The sequence below is a fragment of the Dermacentor silvarum genome, chromosome 3 (assembly GCF_013339745.2).
Source record: "Dermacentor silvarum isolate Dsil-2018 chromosome 3, BIME_Dsil_1.4, whole genome shotgun sequence".
NCBI classification, from domain to species: Eukaryota; Metazoa; Arthropoda; class Arachnida; order Ixodida; family Ixodidae; genus Dermacentor; species Dermacentor silvarum.
This window is the reverse complement of record NC_051156.1, coordinates 56,244,058-56,265,684: the sequence shown is the minus strand read 5'-3', so window position 1 is coordinate 56,265,684 and position 21,627 is coordinate 56,244,058. Positions and strand designations below refer to the sequence as shown.

The 21,627-nt window shown below is 45.7% G+C and overlaps 1 protein-coding gene across 1 annotated transcript in view; it reads left to right on the top strand.

Moving 5' to 3' along the window:
- Nucleotides 1–21,627, top strand: part of LOC119444367 (fatty acid synthase-like) — a 296,692-nt gene that overhangs the window by 41,255 nt on the left and 233,810 nt on the right. Inside the window, exons 5-6 of the mRNA XM_049663302.1 lie at nt 12,238–12,360; nt 19,155–19,388. Coding sequence (XP_049519259.1) covers nt 12,238–12,360; nt 19,155–19,388 — 357 coding nt within the window. The remainder of the gene's footprint in view (nt 1–12,237; nt 12,361–19,154; nt 19,389–21,627) is intronic.

The window sequence follows — 21,627 nt, the reverse complement described above, 5'->3', positions numbered from 1 at the left end:
GGTCGTGTATTCGTCCACAGCTGGCGCGTTTGTATGCTCGTGCTCTGCGAGGTGAAGAGGTTTTGCGTGCTATGAGAGCGAGAGAGAGAGAGAGAGAGAGCGACGGATTCACGAAGCGGGTCTCCTGGAACGCGATGTCGGCATTGGAACGCGGTGTCGGTGTTGCAAGCTGCGCTGTGGAACGCGCCGTGTCGGCCGTAAGTCCGAGACGCACGAAAAGAAATTATCATCTACACGAGCGATAAGATGAAAAGTTCGCGTGCACTTCAGGGAAAAGCTGGGCTACGATCACACAGCTTCGCAGTTTCAAGCGTTGCGCGGCCGAGTGCACGGTTTTTTATTAGCAATATGTGTGATATTATCGAACCGGGATACAGTTTTGTGGACGATTGTGTACTGTGTGCAAGGGCATCTAATGAGTCATTGCTTTTATTGGCGAGTATGAAAATGGTGTGTAACTAATAGCATGTCCCTAAACATAAATAATTATGTAGCAGCTTCACTAGAAAAATGTAACAAAATCATATATAAGTATTTGTTAAGTGGCCAGTTGAAATAAAAAAATAATTCACCAATAAAATATTTAGGTCTTATGCTGTCAGAGGATGGCTCTTGGTCATAACGTGTTAGTACCGTAGTTAGAAATGCAGGGCATGCCCTTCACTTCTTGCAACAAAGTTAAAAACACATAAGTATTAACGTGAAAGAGCAGCGTAAAAAACAAGTTTTACCAATGTTGGTGTAGGCATGCTGTGTGTTGAAGGTGGTTTCTGATGTGCATATCAGTGCGCCATTGGGTGAACGTTAAACAACCCCACGTGGACTAAATTAATCCGGAGTTCCCCACCCCAGCGTGCCTCATAATCAGATCGTGGTTTTGGCACGTAAAGCCCAACAATTCATTTTTTGGCATAATAATGCTTTAGAAAAAGTACAATCCGTCGCGACACTGTTCGTCCTGGGGATATACAACCGCTTTCTAAGTGCAAGAGGAAAAAATAACTTGACTGGATCCTTTTGCTCGAACAGGGAAGCAGGTTACGTCTTAAGCTGCTTTACTCAATCTTGCATAATCATATTGAAACGTATACATGCTTATCTTTCACCGGTGACCGCATTTCACCGGCTAACAAACGTTAAACGCAATCGCTAGGCACAGGACGCGCCTGCATGTATCGGAAGTCTCTCGAACGTCATCGATGCTTCTATCCGTTGTCTCTTGTCACCGGCGTTCATGTAATCTGATTGTATGAGCGATGCGAATTATCTAGAACTTTTTGGAAGACACGCGGGTACCAAGGATTATTCTGGGACCTTCGATGACTCATGTATAAAACCCGACGCGTTTCGCCGCTGATCAGATTTCGACGTTCGCCGTCTGTGTTCGCCGCTTTCGTTGTGCTTCGAGTGTAGCTTTCTTTTGTGGGCCTGCAAGGGTTCGCCGTCAACGCGCCACGTCCACAGCTTGGCGAGCGGCCACGTGACATTGCCGACCACCTCGCCAGAGCCCAGTGGCAACCACGACGACCCTCACGCTCGCCGTCACCAGGCCGCTACATCTCGCCAGCATCGCCGGCTGTAAGCGGCCCAACCCGGGGCCGATCTCCCAGCCCTTATCCGGGAAACTAAAGGCAGCAACCGATGGAGGTGCGGTTGCTATACGACGCAATGCTGAAGATACTCCGCCGCCGACGAACTAGATTCGCGAATCATCATGACGAGGTATCAGCATAGCGCCTGGCAAGAGCCTTGACGACAACACTTCGCCGCCGAAAGTAGACCTACCAACGCGACGTAGCAGCAGCGGAGCAAGCCGACGCAGCTGTGATCCGACGCCACGACTTAACCGTAACGCCAGAAGATGGTCTACCGTTCTAGACGTGCGATTCGATGGTCATAATGTCACCGCTCTCGTCGACACTGGAGCTGACTATTCCGTCTGCAGTGGCGAGTTCGCCGCCAAGTTGAAGAAGGTGAAAACGGCCTGGCAAGGACCCGATATCCGGACAGCGGGAGGACACCTAATAACGCTGGCTGGAATCTGCACAGCGCGAGTCACGGTAAACAACCGCACTTATCCGGCGAGCTTCTTAATTCCGCAGCACGGTTCCAGGGATGTTATCCTAGGCATGGACTTTCTAAACCAACACGGTGCAGTCATCAACTTGAGGACCAAGTCGATAACGCTTTCAACGCACAATGCGATACCACCGGATACAAACATCAGTTACCATGCCTTGAATGTGCTAGAAGAACAAGTCACCGTTCCGCCTCGCTCCAGCGTAAGGATTTCCGTCGGTACCTAAGTGCCTGCAGACATGGAGGGCGTCATCGAGGGCCATCATCATTTACTGCACGACCGTGAAATTTGCGTTGCTAGAGGCATAGCTGAGCTACGTGAAGGGGAAGCAAGAGTGATGTTCACGAACTTCAGCCACGAATACAAGCCCATTAACAAAGGCACCATAGTCGCCTACATCGACGAAATAGTACAAGCTAGCAGTGCTTTCCCCTTCACTGATTCTAGTACACCTGCAATGACGACTGTAGTACCTGAACCAACTTCAGGTACTACAGAACCGTCAATCAGAACCTTCCCAATCATAAGAAAGAACAGCTAAAAGCTCTGCTCCTGCAATACAAGGACTGCTTCTCGTCGTCGTCAAAAGTTCGACAAACCCCTGTCGTCAAGCACCGCATCATAACCGACGAATATATCCGCCCACTCCGTCAGAGCCCATATCGAGTTTCGGCGCGCAATGCGAGGCCATAAGGCAACAAGTCGACGAAATGCTACAGGACGACATCATCCAGCCGTCCAAGAGTCCGTGGGCGTCCCCCGTGGTGTTAGTAACGAAGAAGGATTTAACGCTAAGTTTGTGCGTCGATTATCGTCACCTCAATAAAATCACGAAAAAGGACGTATACCCTCTCCCACGTATTGACGACGCTTTGGATCGACTCTACAACGCAAAGTTTTTCGTCAATGGACCTCAAAACCGGCTACTGGCAAGCCGAAGTCGACGAGAGGGACCGGGAGAAGACTGCCTTTATAACACCAGACGGACTGTTCGAGTTCAAGGTCATGCCGTTTGGTCTTTGCTCGGCACCTGCGACTTTCCAACGCATCATGGATAATGTACGGGCAGGCTTGAAGTGGCAGACCCGCCTCATCTATTTGGACGACGTCGTTGTGTTTGCCTCAAGCTTCGACGAACACCTCCGGCGCTTTCAAACAGTTCAAGTAATCAAGACCTCCGGACTCACGGTAAAGCCAGAAAAGTGCCGCTTTGCATACGAGGAGCTCTTGTTTTTGGGCGACGTCATCAACAAGTCTGCAGTCTGCCCTGACCCACAGAAAACTGGCCATCGCTGACTTTCCTCCGCCCATCGACAAGAAGGCAGTCCGTAGATTCCTTGGACTGCGCGCCTATTACAGGCGCTTCGTCAAGAATTATTCACGGATCGCTGAGCCACTGACGTACCTCACGAAGGCCGACGTCGAGTTCAAGTGCGAGACGCCGCAAGTCGAAGCATTTGAAGAACTGAAGCGACGCCTCCAATCGCCGCCAATACTTGCACATTTCGACGAAAACTCCGATACCGAAGTGCACACCAATGCAACCAGCGTAGGGCTCAGCGCCGTGCTTGTGGAGAGGACTGACGGATTAGAAAGGGTTGTAAGTTACGCTAGCTGGTCGCTGTCGAAGCCGGAAACAAATTATTCCACAACCAAAAAGGAGTGCCTCGCCATCATCTGGGCTACATCAAAGTTTCGCCCCCACCTCTATGGCAGGCCCTTCAAAGTTGTGAGCGACCACCACGCATTGTGTTGGCTAGCCAACTTGAAGGATCCTTTAGGCCACCTCGCACGATGGAGTCTGAGACTTCAAGCATTCGACATCACCAGTCGTTTACAAGTCAGGGCGAAAGCACTCTGACGCCGACTGCTTGTCTCGTGCCCCCGTCGAACCGCCGCCGCAGGACGACCAGGATGACGACCCTTTGTCGGGACCCATCAGTCCTTGTCTACTTGCCTCGCGCCCCCGTCGAACAGCCGCCACAGGACGACCAGGATGACGACACTTTCTTCGGACCCAACAACAGTGAGCTGACCTGGAACTAAGGAGCCTTGTAGACTCCCTGGAAGGCAAGACCATCATTGTGCCCAAGGTGATCAGGCGAGGATTGGCGTCGTTTTTCTTGCAAAACGACATTCTCTTAAAAACGAACTTCTCGCCTCTTCGAGCCAACTACCTCCTCGTGGTACCCTCAACATTGCTTCCAGACGTTCTGCAAGCTCTCTATGACGACCGAACGGCTGGACACCTTGGTTTTTCCCGCACTCGCCCATTACGTAAGGACATGCCGAGACTGTCAGCGACGCAAAACACCGCCGTCAAGGCCAGCCGGACTTCTACAGCCGATCGAGCCACCTCGCCGACCGTTCCAGCTGATCGGGATGGACTTACTGGGGCCTTTTCCGACGTGGACGTCTGGGAATAAATGGATCGTCGTAGCTACGGACTACCTCACCCGCTACGCCAAAACAAAAGCCTTGCCCGAAGGCAGCGCCGCCGAGGTAGCCCGATTCTTCGTTGAGAACACCCACCTGCGTCACGGTGCCGCAGAAGTCCTCATCACCGACGAATGGCCTCACCGAGCGCCTAAATAAGACCATCGCCGACATGCTGGCAATGTGCGTCGACGTCGAACACAAGACGTGGGATGCCATCCATCCGCACGTGACCTTCGCATACAACACGGCCGTGCAAGAAACGACGCACGTGGCGCCGTTCAACCTGGTCTACGGAAGGAACCCGGCAACGACGCTTGATGCCATGCTACCGGACGTCACCGACGAAGAAAATCTCGACTTTGCCAGCTATTTGCAGCATGCCGAAGAAGGTCGACAGCTCGCCCGCCTGTGCATCAAGAACCAGCAGAGGACCGACAGCCGACACTACAATCTTCGACGACGCTACGTCGCGTACCAGCCCAGCGACCGTGTTTGGGACTGGACTCCGATACGCCGACGAGGACTTAGCGAGAAACTGTTACGTCGCTATTTCGGACCATACAAGATAATCCGACGTAATGGCGCACTGGACTATGACGTCGTGCCAGACGGCATTTCGCACAGCGGCGCCGGGCACGACCTGAAGTGATCTACGTGGTGCGTCTTGAGCCTTTCTACGCCCGCTAAAGAACTTCGGTACTTTGTTACTTTGTTATTGCTTGTTGTTGTTGTTTTTTCTCTCTCTCTCTGTACGCGTGGTTGTGTTTTCGCTTTCTTGTTTGTAGCATCGGGACGATGTTTTTTAAGCGGTGGGTTTATATGTTTATCTTTCACCGGTGACCGCTTTTCACCGGCTAAAAATTGTTAAACGTTATCGCTAGGCACAGTACGCGCCTGCATGTATGGGAAGTTTCTCGAACGTTATCGATGCTTCTATCGGTTGTCTCTTGTCACCGACGCTCATGTAATCTGATTGTATGAGCGACGCGAATTATCTAGAACTTTCTGGAAGACATGCAGGTACCAGGAATTATTCTGGGGCCTTTAATGACTCATGTATAAAAGCCGACGCGTTTCGCCGCTGATCAGATTTCGACGATCACCGACTGTATTCGCTGCTTTCGTTGTGCTTCAAGTGTAGCTTGCTTTTGTGGGCACATGTTCGCCCAATAAAGAATCAGTTTCGTCATACACAGTTTTACGGCTGTTTACTTCAACGTCACTACTACGTGACGGTATGGGAATCTATCTGAAGTAGAGCACTGCACGGGCCGGTTTTTCAAGTCCGGGCCTGACCCGAGCCCGAAAGTAACATAGGTCGGCCGGCCCGGTTCTGTTCGACCCATTTGCCTTTTTGCCTATACGAAGCTAGCTCGAGTTCTCGATTATTGTGAATATACTTTCATGTGATCAACGGCCGCCGGGTGGTCTTCAAGCTGCATGAAAGCAGGTTTTTGCCCTGCATCTCTTCCTGCTGGTTACTTGTTAATTTAACTGCGAGAGAAATAAACATTTCATTTGTTTATTTCATTAGCCGAACATGCACAGATTATTATGTGAATATTTGGTATGAAAACAAACCCTATAATCGACAGTTAAGGAAATAGGGAGGGATATCAGACTAACAACCACCGGGAGTGGCAGAACCCCGGCTTACATTTAGGGATGAAGTTGTAGAAAAGCACATCGGTTGATCATCATGCTCGTGCTTTAAAGAGTGTGGCAACATAATATTGCGAAGGCATAGGTGAACACTACCGTACACGCCGCGGCCCGCCATTTAATCTCACTTTTGAATCTCATATAGTCATTCGGATACAGTGATGGAACTCGAGCCAATAATTTTGGCGCGAATGTAAATTTAGATACGCTGGTTACTGGCTTTCGGGAATACGATAATACACGGCCACTATAAGCTTTCCTTTTTTTTCATTAAACAGAAATTGTTGACCCACAAGGCTAACGCCCATCATATTTTCACACGGAACATGTCATTTTTATTGGTTTATTCGGCTTCATTATAATTATGTCAATTTTTTATCGACAATTTAGGCATCCTTGTTTAGAAATATATGCATATTTAGACTCTGCCTAATTGTGTTTCAGTACAGTGCATCTACAACGTAGGCTTTCGTTGTTTTTTTTTCTCCGCCCAGATTAAAGTATGATCTCCTTGCTTATTCAGGTAAATTCGCAGACAACGCACCTAGTGCTACAAAAACATATACAAGGCTGCGAACACGAGGGTCGAGCCACTTAACGAGTGGAAATAGCATTCAAAATAAGAATTTACTGAGGCAATAAAATGCTCTGCATTTCTATTTTGTTTTTCATATTCCCCTCCCCAATGTTGAGAAATTTTGCAGCATCCGCGTAGACTTAAAGCATTTGTCTAAGAACAATATACACTTGAAAGTGTCAGTTTAATTAGTTGGGCTAATTGTGAATTAACCTACGGCAGAATATTCAACTCGCTTGAAAATATAACGAAGAAAATTAATGGAAACCCGTAGTAAGTTACCCTGTGCCTTAAGATACAAAAAAGTTGCAAATGAACTTTTCAGAATTTATTTGCTACAATTTTATCGAGGTACTCTAAGTAATTCTTGAAAACTTATTTAATTTTTGTTTTTCCTTTAAAATGATCGCACCGAAAATCTAGATATTTTTGTGCAGCAACAAAATATTGCAGTCGACTCTGCCTCTAGGCACGTCTTCCGCTTTTGAAAAATGTAACGAGCTCAATCGAAACTCATCTCATTGATTCCCGTTAAGGATAGTTCGGATACCTGAAACAGTCTAATGAATGTTTTTGCAGCGAGTCTCACACCTAGCTATCCAATAGTTTTCCATTTCTTTAGCGCGACTGCAATGCATATATATTTATAACTCTCTGGCACTCTTGAAGTGTGCCTTTCGCCGCTATTCCCACCCATCCAAATGTGTTTCCCCTTGTCGATTGGCGGCGCCGCTGTCGAAATCATACCGCTACCTCCATCAAACTTCGCGTCGTCCATCACATGCCTGAGCACGATCACCTCTAGGAATTCGAGGTGTTAATAGGCTGGGAACAATGTTAATAGGCTAGGAACTTATTATATAAATGCGGATCTAGTATCCGAAGCTTCACTGTACAAATATCTAGGCGTTCATCTCGCACCAAATCTTTCCTGGGCCTCTCATATAACAAACATATGCGCTAATGGTTCAAAAACACTAGGGTACATTCGTCGCAACCTACGAAATTCTCCATCTGACATCCACAAGTTAGCCTTCCTGACGTTCGTCCGTCCACAGCTCGAGTTCGCGTCCCCGATTTGGTCTCCTCATCACGAGTACCTAATCTGCTTGTTAGAAGCCATTCAAAACCGAGCTAGTCGTTTCATTTCCCGCAATTACAATAGGCACTCAAGCATAATTCGAATCAAACTTGACCTTTCGCTTCCTGCACTAAGCAGTCTTCGTGACGTGGCATTGCTGTCCTTCTTCCATAAATATGTTCATCAATTGAAGTCGTACTTTGCCGTACGTTACTTTGCCTACAACTCGTCCCGACATGACAGCAATGGCTACTCCCCGTTTTATCTCCTGTATGGACGCGAACCTTCTCTGCCTCTCGATACTTTACTTCCTGTCAGCTCAACCACCACGTACGTTCGCGACGCCCTAGCGCGCGACGACACAGCTCGCCAGATCGCACGTGAACGGCTCACAGTGTCTCAGGCTTCCCAGAAAGCCCTGTATGATAGTCGCCACAGAGACGTTTCTTACTCCATAAGCGCCCTCGCGCTGCTGTGGTCTCTGTCCCGCAGCATCGGTCTCTCCGAAAAGCTATTGTCCCGCTACGATGGTCCTTACAGGGTGCTACGTCAAGTCACCGACGTTACGTATGAGGTCGAGCCAGTCACCGGGCCAGCGCTGTCTAGGCCCCCGCCCTCTGCTATCGTGCACGTTGCGAGACTTAAGCCGTACGTAACTGGACCCTCTGGTCCGTCGTAGCAAACACCGGGTCGGCGCTCTCGCCCCGGGGTGGGGGGTGGGGGGGGGGGGGTTAGTGCCACGAGACAGTGAAGGGGCGGCTACTGTCGGTCGGACGAAGACGACGGCGACGAAGTAGCCAGAGGCACGCGACAGCCTTGCATCCGTCGCCGCTGCTTGTCCAAAACTTGTATATAGCAATACTCCCTAAATAAACGCTATCCCCGTAACAATATCTTCAACGTTTCTGTTGCGGCGATAGGTAACCCTTGGTACATCCGGGAACGCTTTTCTCAGATGCTCGTTACTTGACAATATCGGGTGGTATTTTTCTAGGATGTTGTTTATGTTTGTGAGGGCATTAGAATATTTTGTTATAAAGGCGGGTGGTCTATCAGATTCTGGTGTAGGTTGTTTCTTAGCTAATGCCGTCTGCCTCTCTATCTTTACGCGACGTCTTAAGCCCGGTCGAGAGAGATTTGTGGATGGTTTCTTTCCGCTAGCGTTACTTTAAGGTCATTTAGGGGGTGGATATAATCGTTGTTTTTGCTACGTATTCTTCTTATTCGTTTCGCTTGTCCGACAAAAATTCCTCGCTTGCAGTGTCGCGGCTGATGACTGGTGTAGTCTAAATACTGCTGGCTATCCGTAGGCTTCCGTAAAGTGTTGTTCTGAGTTTTCCATTTTCTATGTAAAACGTGGTGTCCAGGAAGTTTATCTGACTAGGAGAGTGGTGAACAGTGAAAGCGATTGAAATGGCTAATTAGGTCGGTTAGCGCGTTTCTGCCGTATTCCCATATTAGAATATGTCGTCGATGTAATGCAGGTAGGTGTGGAGCTTGAAAGGGCATGATTTTATCAGGTTTGCATCACGCTCTCCCATGAAAATGTAGACATGCGTGGGAGCGAATGGTGTTCCCATGCTTGTTCCAAAAGTTTGTAGGTAGTGAATCGAATCGAATTCGAAATAGTTGAGCGTGAGAACTAAGTCGAGAAGTGACAGATAAACTTCAGGAGCGCGTGCTTGAGGATTGGCTGCACGGGACTTCGACAGGGCTTCAATTCCTTCACTCATGGGTATGTTAGTGTAAAGAGCAGAAGCATATAAAGTTACTAAAATAGCGCGGTTGGAGAGGATTTAGTTAGTGTTAATTGAGTCGATAATTCGAAGGAAGTGGGGCGTATCTTGAACAAACGATGGTAGAGTGGTTGGCATGTTTGACAGATGGTGATTTAAGAATTTAGATAGTGACTCGGCAGGTGTGTTGTTATTTGGCACTATGTGCCTGCCTGGGATTTCTGCTATAAGATTTTCTTCTGCGGGAACATTATGTATTTTAGGAATTTGAGTTAAGGTACTTTCATTAGTTTACGTTGGGCAAACTTGTACTTGGCAAAGAGCTAAGCGAGAGTCTCCCTGCAGCATACACAGTCTTCTCGCAAGAGTTCCACACGTCTCTTTTCCTCGTGCCCCGCGCTGATGACACCTTGTGAACACTTGTTGCCCACTTCGCTGCAGATATCTCGCGCACGTAGCCGTGATGAACTGGACGGGCCCAGGAGACGGCTGGCGCGCGTGATTTCAAGGCACCTTTTGTGAATATCTGCCTGTTTTATTTTTTATGATTTATTTTTAATTTCGTCCCACCTCTGTCGCAAACCGAAAGTCGGTCCCTAACCGGAAGTTGCTGCTCCAGAAACAAGAATGTCACTTGATGCTCGTGCCCCTAAAAAACAAGCGCGCTAATGGGTAACCGCGGTATTATTGAAACGCAGTAACTTTGGAAGAGCTAGTTGTTTAGGAGTATATTAAAATAGCTGAAATACATGCTATAATATAGACTGGTGTAACACACCAGTCTATACGTTTCTCAGAATTTTGACGAGGTTCGCCCTTACAAGGGACCAAACATTTTGGCCAAAATGGTGCCCACCCAGCCGGTGACCTACATACACTCCGGCTCTCGCCATCTAGTATCGACATGCGCAAATTCGCAGCGCGCAAAAATTCGCCTATGCCCGGGCGTGGCATCGGGGCACCGAAGGCGATTGCTTATCCGTAGGAAATGTTTTCACCAAATTTTGGCCTGCCAAGTTGTGGGTGCGGCCCTTACACGAGTCTATGCGGTAATACGCGGTAGTCTATACAACTAACTGGGCTTATTTAAGATGTATTTTCGGGGACGCTACTGTAGTACACATATGTTCCAGTGGTTGCTGAAAATTTAGGAACTCGGTCGTGTTTCATTTTGCTGTAACTGGACGACCAAGAAGTGCCAAACCGTTTCAAACCAGTCACAATATAAAGCAAAAGATTACATACATAAACCTTCTCGAGAGAGAGACGGGTCTTTCAAACCACGCCAATTACATTAAGGAAGGAGTTTCGTCGAATAAGGTGATATGTTAAAATATCTTTGCAGGTGTTAAAATTTAATTCCACAACACGATCATAGGATCTAACACGAGTATTGGTAATCGCGGTCTTATTATAGAAATTACTTCTTCCTGCCGTAGCTGGGCATGTTTGATTGTCTGAGATAAAGCTCCATGAGAATGTGAGCATGCATTTTTTGATGACATTCTAGTTTGGTGCGTGTATGCGTTTTTGATGACATTCTAGTTCGGCGCGTGTGTTCATTTGAGCTTTCTTTTTTTTTCGAAATGAGCCAAATCCACAAGCCGAAACTTTGAGATACAGCTGTACTGCCAACGTATCACAACGAAATTGGTCAAATAAGGCAAGTGAACGATGTCTGAAGATCCTATTTTGGATGAGAAATGAGCCAGATCCTGCTAAGGAACCGATCAAAATGAGCCAAATCCACTGGCTCAATAGGAGAGCGCTTTTCACACGATGTGATCGGAGCAATGTGGCCGTCTCATTGCAAGTTGTGTTCCTCATTTTGTTACGGCCTTCAATGCTGCTAAAAAAGATCCTGCGAGAGATTGCACAGCAGGTTGCATAAGCCTTGAAGCCGAAAGAATCGCTCTCTCCAGGTATTACTCACAGTGTTCATCGAGCACAGCATTGCCACTAATTGTCAGTGTTTTAATGATTTTCTACGGAAATCACATCGGATCGTTATGAAAAGGCATTTTCAACGAAGCTTTCGGGCCAGAACGTCATTAAATGAAGTGTTTCAAATCGAAAAGATTCAAATCCTAACTTTACACCTTGTCATTCGTTAAATGTGCTGCATATTATTTCATTACTTCTTGTTGTAAAGTTGCTCTAGCTGACATGTAAAACATACATATGCTTTGATAGCGTTGCATTTTGGTCCGATAACAAATATTCGTGTTTTTCTTAAATTACGTTTTAGTGAATTTAAGTAGTTCCGAAAAAAAGCTCCTTATCTGTCATGTGCCATCATTTTTTGTGATCGAATGGTTGTACGTGGTGGTGTGCACAATTGCTCAAGTCATCGAGAGAACATTAGTTAGGATCACAGTGAACCGCATGTTAGTTTAGCGGGCGGATCCATATTGACGTCCGAAGACTTCAGTATGGCAACTGTCCAAAACCTGATCAATACAAGAAAGCAGTGGGTTCTCTGATTTCCATTACCCCGATTGCTTAAAAGACTGAACACCGCAACATAACAAGACATGACTTTAGGCGTGCCGTAGAACGTCAAAAAAGGTGCGGCCACATAAGCTGAACGTTCTTAATTCGCGAATCATTTTTGCTGAGCATATTGTGTGCCCAGGTAACCATGTTTTATTTCCGCAAACAGGCAATGGCTACGCTCGGAGTGAAACAGTAGGCGTCTTTTTCATCCAACGAGCACGAGAAGCTCGCCGTGTGTACGCCAGAGTGGTCCACGTCAAGAGCAACGCGGATGGCTACAAGAGTGGCGGTGAGCGAATCGATTAAGAGAAATTCATCGCTCAGACATAGTTGAATGCATGTGATTATGCATTCTGCATGAGCTAACTGTGCCGCAATTTTATCTAATTTAACGAAATATGTATCTATAAAGGATGATTTCAGAAGCAGCAATTGAAGTGGGAGGTCAGGCACCGAGAAAACCAGTAGGTAAGCTCTCCCAAGTAAACGATGTACCAATCAAGAAACGACAAAGCCTTAAATTGTCTAACTCAAGAGATCAGGTAGAATTCGCTGAAATGCTAGAACAATTCAACAAGCTATCAGTAAGGCATATTCGAAATTATAACGTGGGAAAGATTGAGGAAGGCGTAAAACATGGATGCACCATAAAATCAGCGAGAAGAAAACTTGACATGGGACAAGGCAAGATGTATGCACTGAAAATAAGCAGGGTAATATCATCAGCAGTTTCGATGACGGAATAAAAGCTGCAGAAGAATTCTATACAGATTCTACATTACCCAAAGCAGCCAAGCTACTTTCATTCGAAGTAGTGATGAACAGGATGCAGAGGCGTCCTCTATAACTAGCGATGAAGTTCGAAGGGCCGTGAAAGACATGGACCGGGGAAAAGCAGCTGGAGGAGATGGAATGACTGTCGATTTAATATAAGACGAATGAGATATGCTTGGAAACCTTGCGGCGCTTTATACGCAATGCCTCACGTCTTCAAGTGTACCTGATAACTGGAAGAATCCCAATATTATACTAATCCACAAAAAGGGAGACGTTAGAGAACTTTATAGGCACATTAGCTTGCTTTCAGTATTCTATAAAATATTCACCAAGCTAATCTGCAATAAAATCAGGGCAACATTTGACTTCAATCAACCAAGAGAACAGGCTGGCTTCAGGATGAGATATTCTACAATAGATCGCATCCATGCCATCAATCAGGTAATTGAGAAATATGCTAAGTCCAATCAACCTTTCTCTATGGCTTTCATAGATTATGAAAGGGCATTTGATTCAGTAGAGATACGAGCAGTCATAGAGGCATTGCATAATCAAGGAGTACAGGTGGCGTGCGATCTTCGGAAATATCAACATAGATTCCGCAGCTACCTTCGTTTTGTACAAGAAAAGTAGAAAGTTGCCTGTCAAGAAAAAGGTCAGGCAAGGAGTCACAATCTCTTCGATGCTACTCACTGCATGCTTAGATGATGTATTCAAGCTATTCAAGAAGGCTAAGGGATCCCGATGAACGGCGCATATCTCAGCAACCTTCGGTTTGCACGTAATGTCCTGTTCAGCAAGACTGGCGACGAATTACGATGAATGATTGAGGACATTAGCCAAGAAAGTGTAAAATTGGGCTTGAAGGTTAATATGCAGAAAACAAGGATGATGTTCAATAGCCTGACAATGAAACAAGAATTCAGGATCACCAGTCAGGCTCTAGAGTCTGTACAGGAGTACGTTTTTCTAGGTCAATTACTCACAAGGGGTCCTGATTATGAGAGCGAAATTTACGGAAGAATAAAAATGGGCTGAAGTACACACGCCTAATACTGATCGGGAGCCTACCACTGTCATTGAAAAGGAAAGTGTATTATCACTACATTCTACCAGTGCTAAGATATGGGGCAGAGACATGTATGTTAACGCACAAGCTCACGAACAAGCTAAGGACCGCACACAGAGCGATAGAACGGAAAATCTAATGCGTAACGTTAAGAGATAGGAAGGCATCGGTGTGGATAAGAGAGCAAACGGGGATAATTGATATTCTATTGATAAGAGAATAAAATGGAGCTGGTCGCGCCATGTAATGCGTAGGGTAGATAACCGGTGGACCATTAGAGTTACAGAATGAGTACCAAGGGAAGCGAAGTGCAGTCGAGGACGGCAGAAAACAAGGTGGGCTGATGAAATAAGGAAATTTACAGGCGGAAGCTGGAATGAGCTAGAGCAAGGCAGGTGTAATTGGAGATGGCAGGTAGAGGCTTTCGTCCCGCAGTGTACATAAGAAATAGATTGTTGATGGTTATGATATCTATAAAGTGGAAAAAATGTCAATGCAGGCCTTCACTCACACTTCATTTTCATTCTATATGTAAATATTTCCGTTTTGTCGCATGAACGCCAAGTGTCCTTGAAGTGCCTTCGCCCTTTTTCTGCTTTAATGCCACCAGCGACATTTTCGCTACCCAACGGCTGCTCGCTTACGCTGACTTTTTCTTCATATCAAGGTTAGAACAATGACTACGCCAGTCCGTCGTCCATGAATAAAATCATAATGAGTTCTGTGTGGCTTACCTTCGCATTCTCTGTATTGAATTGAATTCGTTCCTAAAGCGCATCATCATGCCAATAAATGGGAAACATCCGTGCTATAACATATAGGAGCTAGCACACTCCAGGGTGATTCCACTTGAGATCAACACGGGTCCAAAAATTCATATTTTAGATTTCATTCAATATTTTATATTTTGTGCGCATATCACTCGGTAGTACGAAAGTGAACTTGCCTTCTTTGACAAATATATACTTTAGGAGAAAAAAAATATCGAAATTTTGCAGGTTGCAGGCGCCATTTTCATGCACCGGGCATTCTCGCAAATTCACAACACTGTGAAATACAAAATATTACGGCTACAAAGAATGCATTTTCTTGTGTAAAACGTATACGTAAAGAATAGTCAGCAAGTGTTGTGTGAGGCTTCTGTGCAAAACGGAAGTGTTTTAGAAAAAATTCTTAATTTGCTACACTTTTCGAAATTTGCTATATTTACGAATTTTTGTCTACTAAAGTAATGCATGTAGCTTTTTGAAATTTGGTGGGCTATCAGACCTTAACCTGTTTAACAATTGTGCTGAATATTGTTGCTGTAGCGCAAATTTCCATTTCTACAGTTTGCCTCAAATGTGAAGTTTTGACAAAAATGAACACTATTTAAAAATCAAAATAAAAAACCCCATCGTTAATTTTTCTCAAAATTTCGTAAACAGCTGTCCACAGACACTGAAAAAAGAACATTAAGAACATTTTGTATTATTTTGTTTTTAATGACAATATATGTGGTAGAAATGAGAGCTTCGCCGGGATGCAGCAAGGTGCTAAGAAATAGGGAAATCGGGGTAAAAAGAACGTCCATTAGCCTCTGACGTGCCTAAACTTGGCCATGATTGTGACAAAAGGGCAGTTTTTCTAAACTAGTATTATGATTGCAAGCACGCAGTTCTCGAATGCCTAACTTTCTGACGTAAATTGTGCTACTGGGCCATCATTCGCGTCCATATTTTGTTAGTGCTTTCAGATGATGCTCTTCTAAATATCGTCTCTTTTGAACGAGTTGGTAGAGTGTAGCAGAATGGGGAGTGGGTTCGTGGGAGGTGGTCGCAAACAGGTGGTAATGCGAAATACGTTGAAAGTTGCTGGCGGTGTGGCCGCCGCCTTAAGAGGAAGCTTTAGCTTGGGTGCTCCGATCTAAATACATGTAAAACGAGAATTCGTTTTTCTCGGCAACCACTGCACCACATTTGATGACGTTTGTTGCAGTTAAAAGAAAAGTGAAACTATAGTGGCTGTTGGTTGCGATTCTTTAATTTAAGTTGTCAACTGTTTAATAAAATTGACAATATAGCAGAGCTTCAGAAAACAAAACTATCAAATTTACAACTCTAACTCAGCAATGAAATATGATATCACAATCTTGTAAACTGCACCGAATAGTAAATCTAAAGTGTACAAAATTGCTATATTCTACATGGCTTTAAAAAAGAAGAAGTAAATATAAAGTGTACAAAATTGCTATATTCTACATGGCTTTAAAATACACTACTATTTTGTGTGTAGAACCTTTTGTTGTGTTTGTGTGCAGTGCTTTTGTGTGTATTTTGTGTGCAAAGTCCTTGTAAACAATGTAACAAATTCACGTTAGATATAAATTGGCATATCAATTTTGTCTGCTTTGAATGCTCTAATAGATGCCGTTCACAGGTCTGCGATATCTTTTATATAGGTGCAGAGCTACGAATTTGTAAATAAACTTCGTGCTTCTATTTTTTTTTCAAACTTACCAATGCTTGAAAATTCTAGTTAAATATTGCAGGCCAGAAATCGACATTTCGCGTCCGACAGTGCCTAGAATATACCTTTCTCTCTCATGTGCAACAAATTTAAGTAAAATCGGCCTAGTGGGTATCTCAGACAATCGTTTCTGCGTTTCACATGTATTTGAATAGACGGCATCAGAGTTGGGCCCGAGCTAAAGCTTCCTGTTAAGAGCAAGCTTTTTTAGATTCGCTTCATTAGATCTGCGTGATCTGGCCCTCTGGATCAGTTGGTCTTATTGAAAATGTGGAAATAGCCGCCATTACTGCAGCGCTTCGTAAACTGAGGACGCGTTCTCAGCACGCTATCATCCTTTCGGATTTGCCAGCGGTGCTCCAACAATTATCCCGTGCATTGTATGGCAGCAAGTTCGGTTGACAGTCATCGGTGTTAGCTAAGGAGCTCAGCAATAGGCATTTCATTCTCAAGTTTCAGTGGATACCGCCACATGTTGGAATTGCAGGCAAGGATGCAGGAGATTAAATTAAGAGTGCCAATGAATCACCCCTTATATAAAGAGTTCTGAGCACTTTGAATATCACCTCACCATCCAGGAGTAGTTTAAGGAATCCACCACGCAGAAGATATACGCTGTTTCATAGAGTAAGAAGTAGTTGTGGGAAACCCCCCACCCCCTCCTTGTTAATGCGGAACAGTTCATCTGTGCCTGCCAATACTTCAATAAAAACAGAAACGCTCTACTTGAGGCTTAGCACAGAAGACAATTTCCTTAATAGTGCGCGGAACAGGTAATATTTTCCAAAACACATAAGTTTCTGAGAGAGGAGGTGTCGCGCCTCTTTCCGCCTGTTCAACCCCCTTTTTAAAGAGGCGGTAGAAGAGAGCAACCTCTGGCACTATCAGCCAGCTAAATCAGCCCTAACCAACACCATCGCCCCCCCCCCCCTCCCACCACCACCACCACCACCGTATCTTAGGTTATACTGTATAATGACGTTGCCGACGGAGCCATGGCGAGTACGACATTTTTAGAGACTTTTACTTGCCGTAAATTTTCTTACTTGTGTACATGCATAGGTAGTTCACCGTTAAATCTGCAATTATCTGCGCTGCAAGCTACGCACAGTTGTTAAATAAAATCAGCCATTTAAGAGTTGCTCTGTTGACGTATCTTTACTCACATTCAAGAGAATGAGTATTGTACTAAACGGTAATTTACGCATAAGTATTAACCATAAGGGTAAATTACCCTTGTGTCGCGATCATGGCCAAGTTTACGCAAGTCAGAGGCTAATGGACGTTCTTTTTACCCCGATGTCCCTATTTCTTAGCACCTTGCTGCATCCTGGCGAAGCTCTCATTTCTACCACCTATATTGTCATGAAAAACAAAATAATCCAAGATGTTTTTTAATGTTCTTGTTCCAGTGTCTGTGGACAGCTGTTTATGAAATTTTGAGAAAAGTTAACGATGGTTTTTTTATTTTGATTTTTGAATAGTGTTTATTTTCCTCAAAACTTCACATTTGAGGCAAACTGTAAAAATGGGAATTTGTGCTACAGCAACAATATTCAGCACAATCGTTAAACAGGTTAAGGTCTCATAGCCGACCAAATTTCAAAAGGCTACATGCATTAGTTTAGTAGATAAAAATTCGTAAATATAGCAAATTTCCAAAAGTGTAGCAAATTAAGAATTTTATCTAAAACACTTCCGTTTTGCACAGAATCCTCAAACAACACTAGCTGACTCTTCTTTACGTGTACGTTTTACGCAAGAAAATGCATTTTTTGTAGCCGTAATATTTAGTATTTCACATTGTTGTGAATTTGCGAGAATGCCCGGTGCATGAAAATTGCGCCTGCAACCTGAAGAATTTTGATATTTTTTTATCCTAAAGTATCCATTTGTCAAAGAAGGCAAATTCACTTTCGTACTACCGAGTGATATGCGCACAGAATATAAAATATTGAATGAAATCTAAAATATGAATTTTTGGACCCGTGTTGATCTCTCGTGGAATCACCCTCCAGCGACGAAAGGTGCGGTCTTTATTTTTTGCGACACATGCTGCCTTTTGATAAAATTACTTTTGCACATGGCTTATAGTTGAAAAGAGCTCGGCACCGTGCCCACATTTAAGGACGCGACCTATTTTTGCAACTTCTGCTCAGTTGTGACATATAAAGCAACTGAAGTTGACCTTCGTGTAAATTTATTCCCCTGCATAGTCAATGTGTCGTGACTGCACTTCAATGTGCTTCGCATTTCTACAAAGAAACACTATGCCGAATGTACCAACACGTTTGAAGAGACATTCGACGTGCCACTTTAGGGAAGCAATGTTGAAAGAACACTGTTTATTTTCTTCTAATGCATGTAGCAAAGAAATATACTGTGCACGTGCTGCTACGAGCCTGGGACGCAATTTTGTACTGACGAATGCAATGTTACTGGCTACCCTAGAATAAATACTTAATTACCCTCAAATTCAATTGACTAAATAGAAAATGTACGAAGCGACATCCTACTGCCTTGCCTTTTTTGGAATAGAGTTTTGAATGCTTCGTTTAATTTGGCAAATTTATCCACAGACCACGTAAAATCACCCCTGATAGGGGATAACACTGTTTTGCTTGCGAGTTTGAAATATACTTGCATAATTTGCGACAGGCTTTCCGTCCAGGAAATTGGCACGATCGCGCGTACGGCCTGGCATGAGTTTGGATTACACTGCTTCGCAGGACTCACAGTCCCGTCAACAAAGCTGCAAGCGAAGCTCCTTCGTGAAGTTTACGCTGAAGCGAACATTGATCCGTTGCAAGTACACTACGTGGAGGCTCATGGTACCGGCACAAAAATAGGCGACCCTCACGAGCTGGCGGCCCTAAGCAGTGTCTTCTGTCAGCAGGGACGCAAAAGACCACTCAAGGTTGGATCCATAAAGAGCAATCTGGGACACTCCGAAACAGCTTCTGGTAAGTAGGCTGCGGTACAATTTTGTAATTAGAATTTTCTGTGCATCATGGCTTAATAAGTGTTGAATTAACTCCATTGGGCCACTGCAGTACGAGTGCCACTACAGCTGTCGCTTCGTCGATACAGCGCTAAAGGACGTCGATAATCGGAGCCAAGACGTAGTCGCCATCGGAAATGTCGCGTGAAGACGTCAAAGTAACGTATGTAGCAGCTTGAGGCGGCAAACGAACGTGGTGGCGAGAGCATAAGCGTGGCGTTATGCCGGCTGGACTGTCGGGAGGATGGGGCAGCTCAAGCTGAAGAGTACCGGTCGCACAATTAATGAGGGCAGAATGAGTGGACAAGAAAATCTGAGCCGAGAATAAGGTCATGGGGGCACTTCTCGATGACGGCAAATTCGACGGAAGTGGGATGACCAGCAATGCAGACGCGGGCGGTGCACATCCCAAGAACGGCAGGAGTCCCTCCATCAGCGACGCGGAGGATACGGGAGGCGGCAGGCGTGAGCACTTTATGAAGGCGTCGTCGAAAATCTGCACTCATTAAAGAGATGTGCGCGCCAGTATCGATGAGTGCAGAAATAGTTACGCCATTAACGTCTAACAAGCTTCGTCTTGTCGGCAGCGTCAGAAGAGGATTTTTGGTGGCAGTCGTCAATGCAGCGTCACCTCCGGGCGCTGCATTGTTTAGTTTTCCTGATAGGCACGAGTAGGGCTGAAGGGGGACGACGAGCGGCGAGTCTGTGGTGACCGCGACGACGGGCGACGGCCTGGAGGCGAGCGTGACTGGTGACCACGCGGCGACGGGGAGCGGCTACTTATCCTGGGGGAAACACCATCGTTGGGGAAATAGGTCTGGGTTGAAGGTGGAATGTGGGTGCTCTCGGGACGGCGGTAAGGGGTAGACAGCGTTCGAGGCGCCGAGGACCAGCGGGTGGCGCAATAACGGGCGACGTGGCCGATACGGTGACAAGTAAAACATATCGGTCGATCGTCAGGGGTTCGCCACGCAGCAGGGTCGCGATATCGAGTAGCGTATCGCTGCTCTTGATAAGAAGAGGGCGGACGCCACGAAGTTTGTGTTGGGCTGGCAACGATGCACACAGAGTGAATGCCCATGTTGGCGAGCTCCTGCCGGACAATGGCTTGAACGAATGGAGCCGTAATCGAGCTCGAGTCACAGGCGTGAACTGGAGCAGGCGTCATGGCGTCAAGTTCGCGGCGTACAATACGTGTCAGCTGATCTGGTGGAACCGACGGTTGTGCAGCCGTGCGGTCTTCGCAAGAGGAAGTTGCCGCCGTGTTGGGAAGCCGGGCAAACGAATGGCCAATGCGCCGGCACTCCTTTATAATGGCGTCGACTGTAGAACAATTTCTACACATTAAAAGGCTGAAGGCGTCGTCGGCGATCCCTTTCAAGATATGCACAACCTTGTCGTCGTCCATCATCTCGGCGTCGGCCTTTCGGCATAGCGTTAATACGTCTTCTATGTACGCGACGTAAGATTCAGTAGCCGTCTGCACACGTGACGCGAGCGTCTTTGTCGCGGCGATCTTCCAGCCAATAGGCTTCCCAAACAATTCTCGGAGTTTTTCTTTGCAGGTGTCCCAGCTTACAATCTCAGCTTCGTGATTATCGAACCATACATTCGCAGTGCCTTTCAGGTAGAAGATTATATTTGCCAACATCATGGTAGGGTCCTATCAGTTGTTCTTACTCACGCATTCGTACTCCGCCAGTCAGTCTTCAACGTCCGCGTCACCGGAACCGGAGAACGCGCCAGGATCCCGGAGTTGCACAAGCACGACCGTTGAAGTGGCGGGCGCTGATGTAGACGCTGTGTCTTCCGCCATTGCAGACAGATGTTCGAAACGACGGCCGCCGCGAAGTTCCGTTCACACCACCAAAGTGTGACAGAAGCCAGATGGAGGCGAAGCATATATTTACAAAATATATACAGAGGAGGCAAGGACAAGAGATGTCCAATCCGGCCCAAGTGCTAGCGTCTTCGTCGACGTCTTTGTCGCTCTGCCAAGCATCTCGGTGATCCATGTATGGATCGCTCCGTAACAATATATATATATATATATATTGTTACGGAGTTATTGTTATATATATATATATATATATATATATATATATATATATATACATATATATACAATACTGACGGCAAATAGGCTTCCCAAACAATTCTCGGAGTTTTTCTTTGGTATACTGCAGCTAATCGGCACCGGT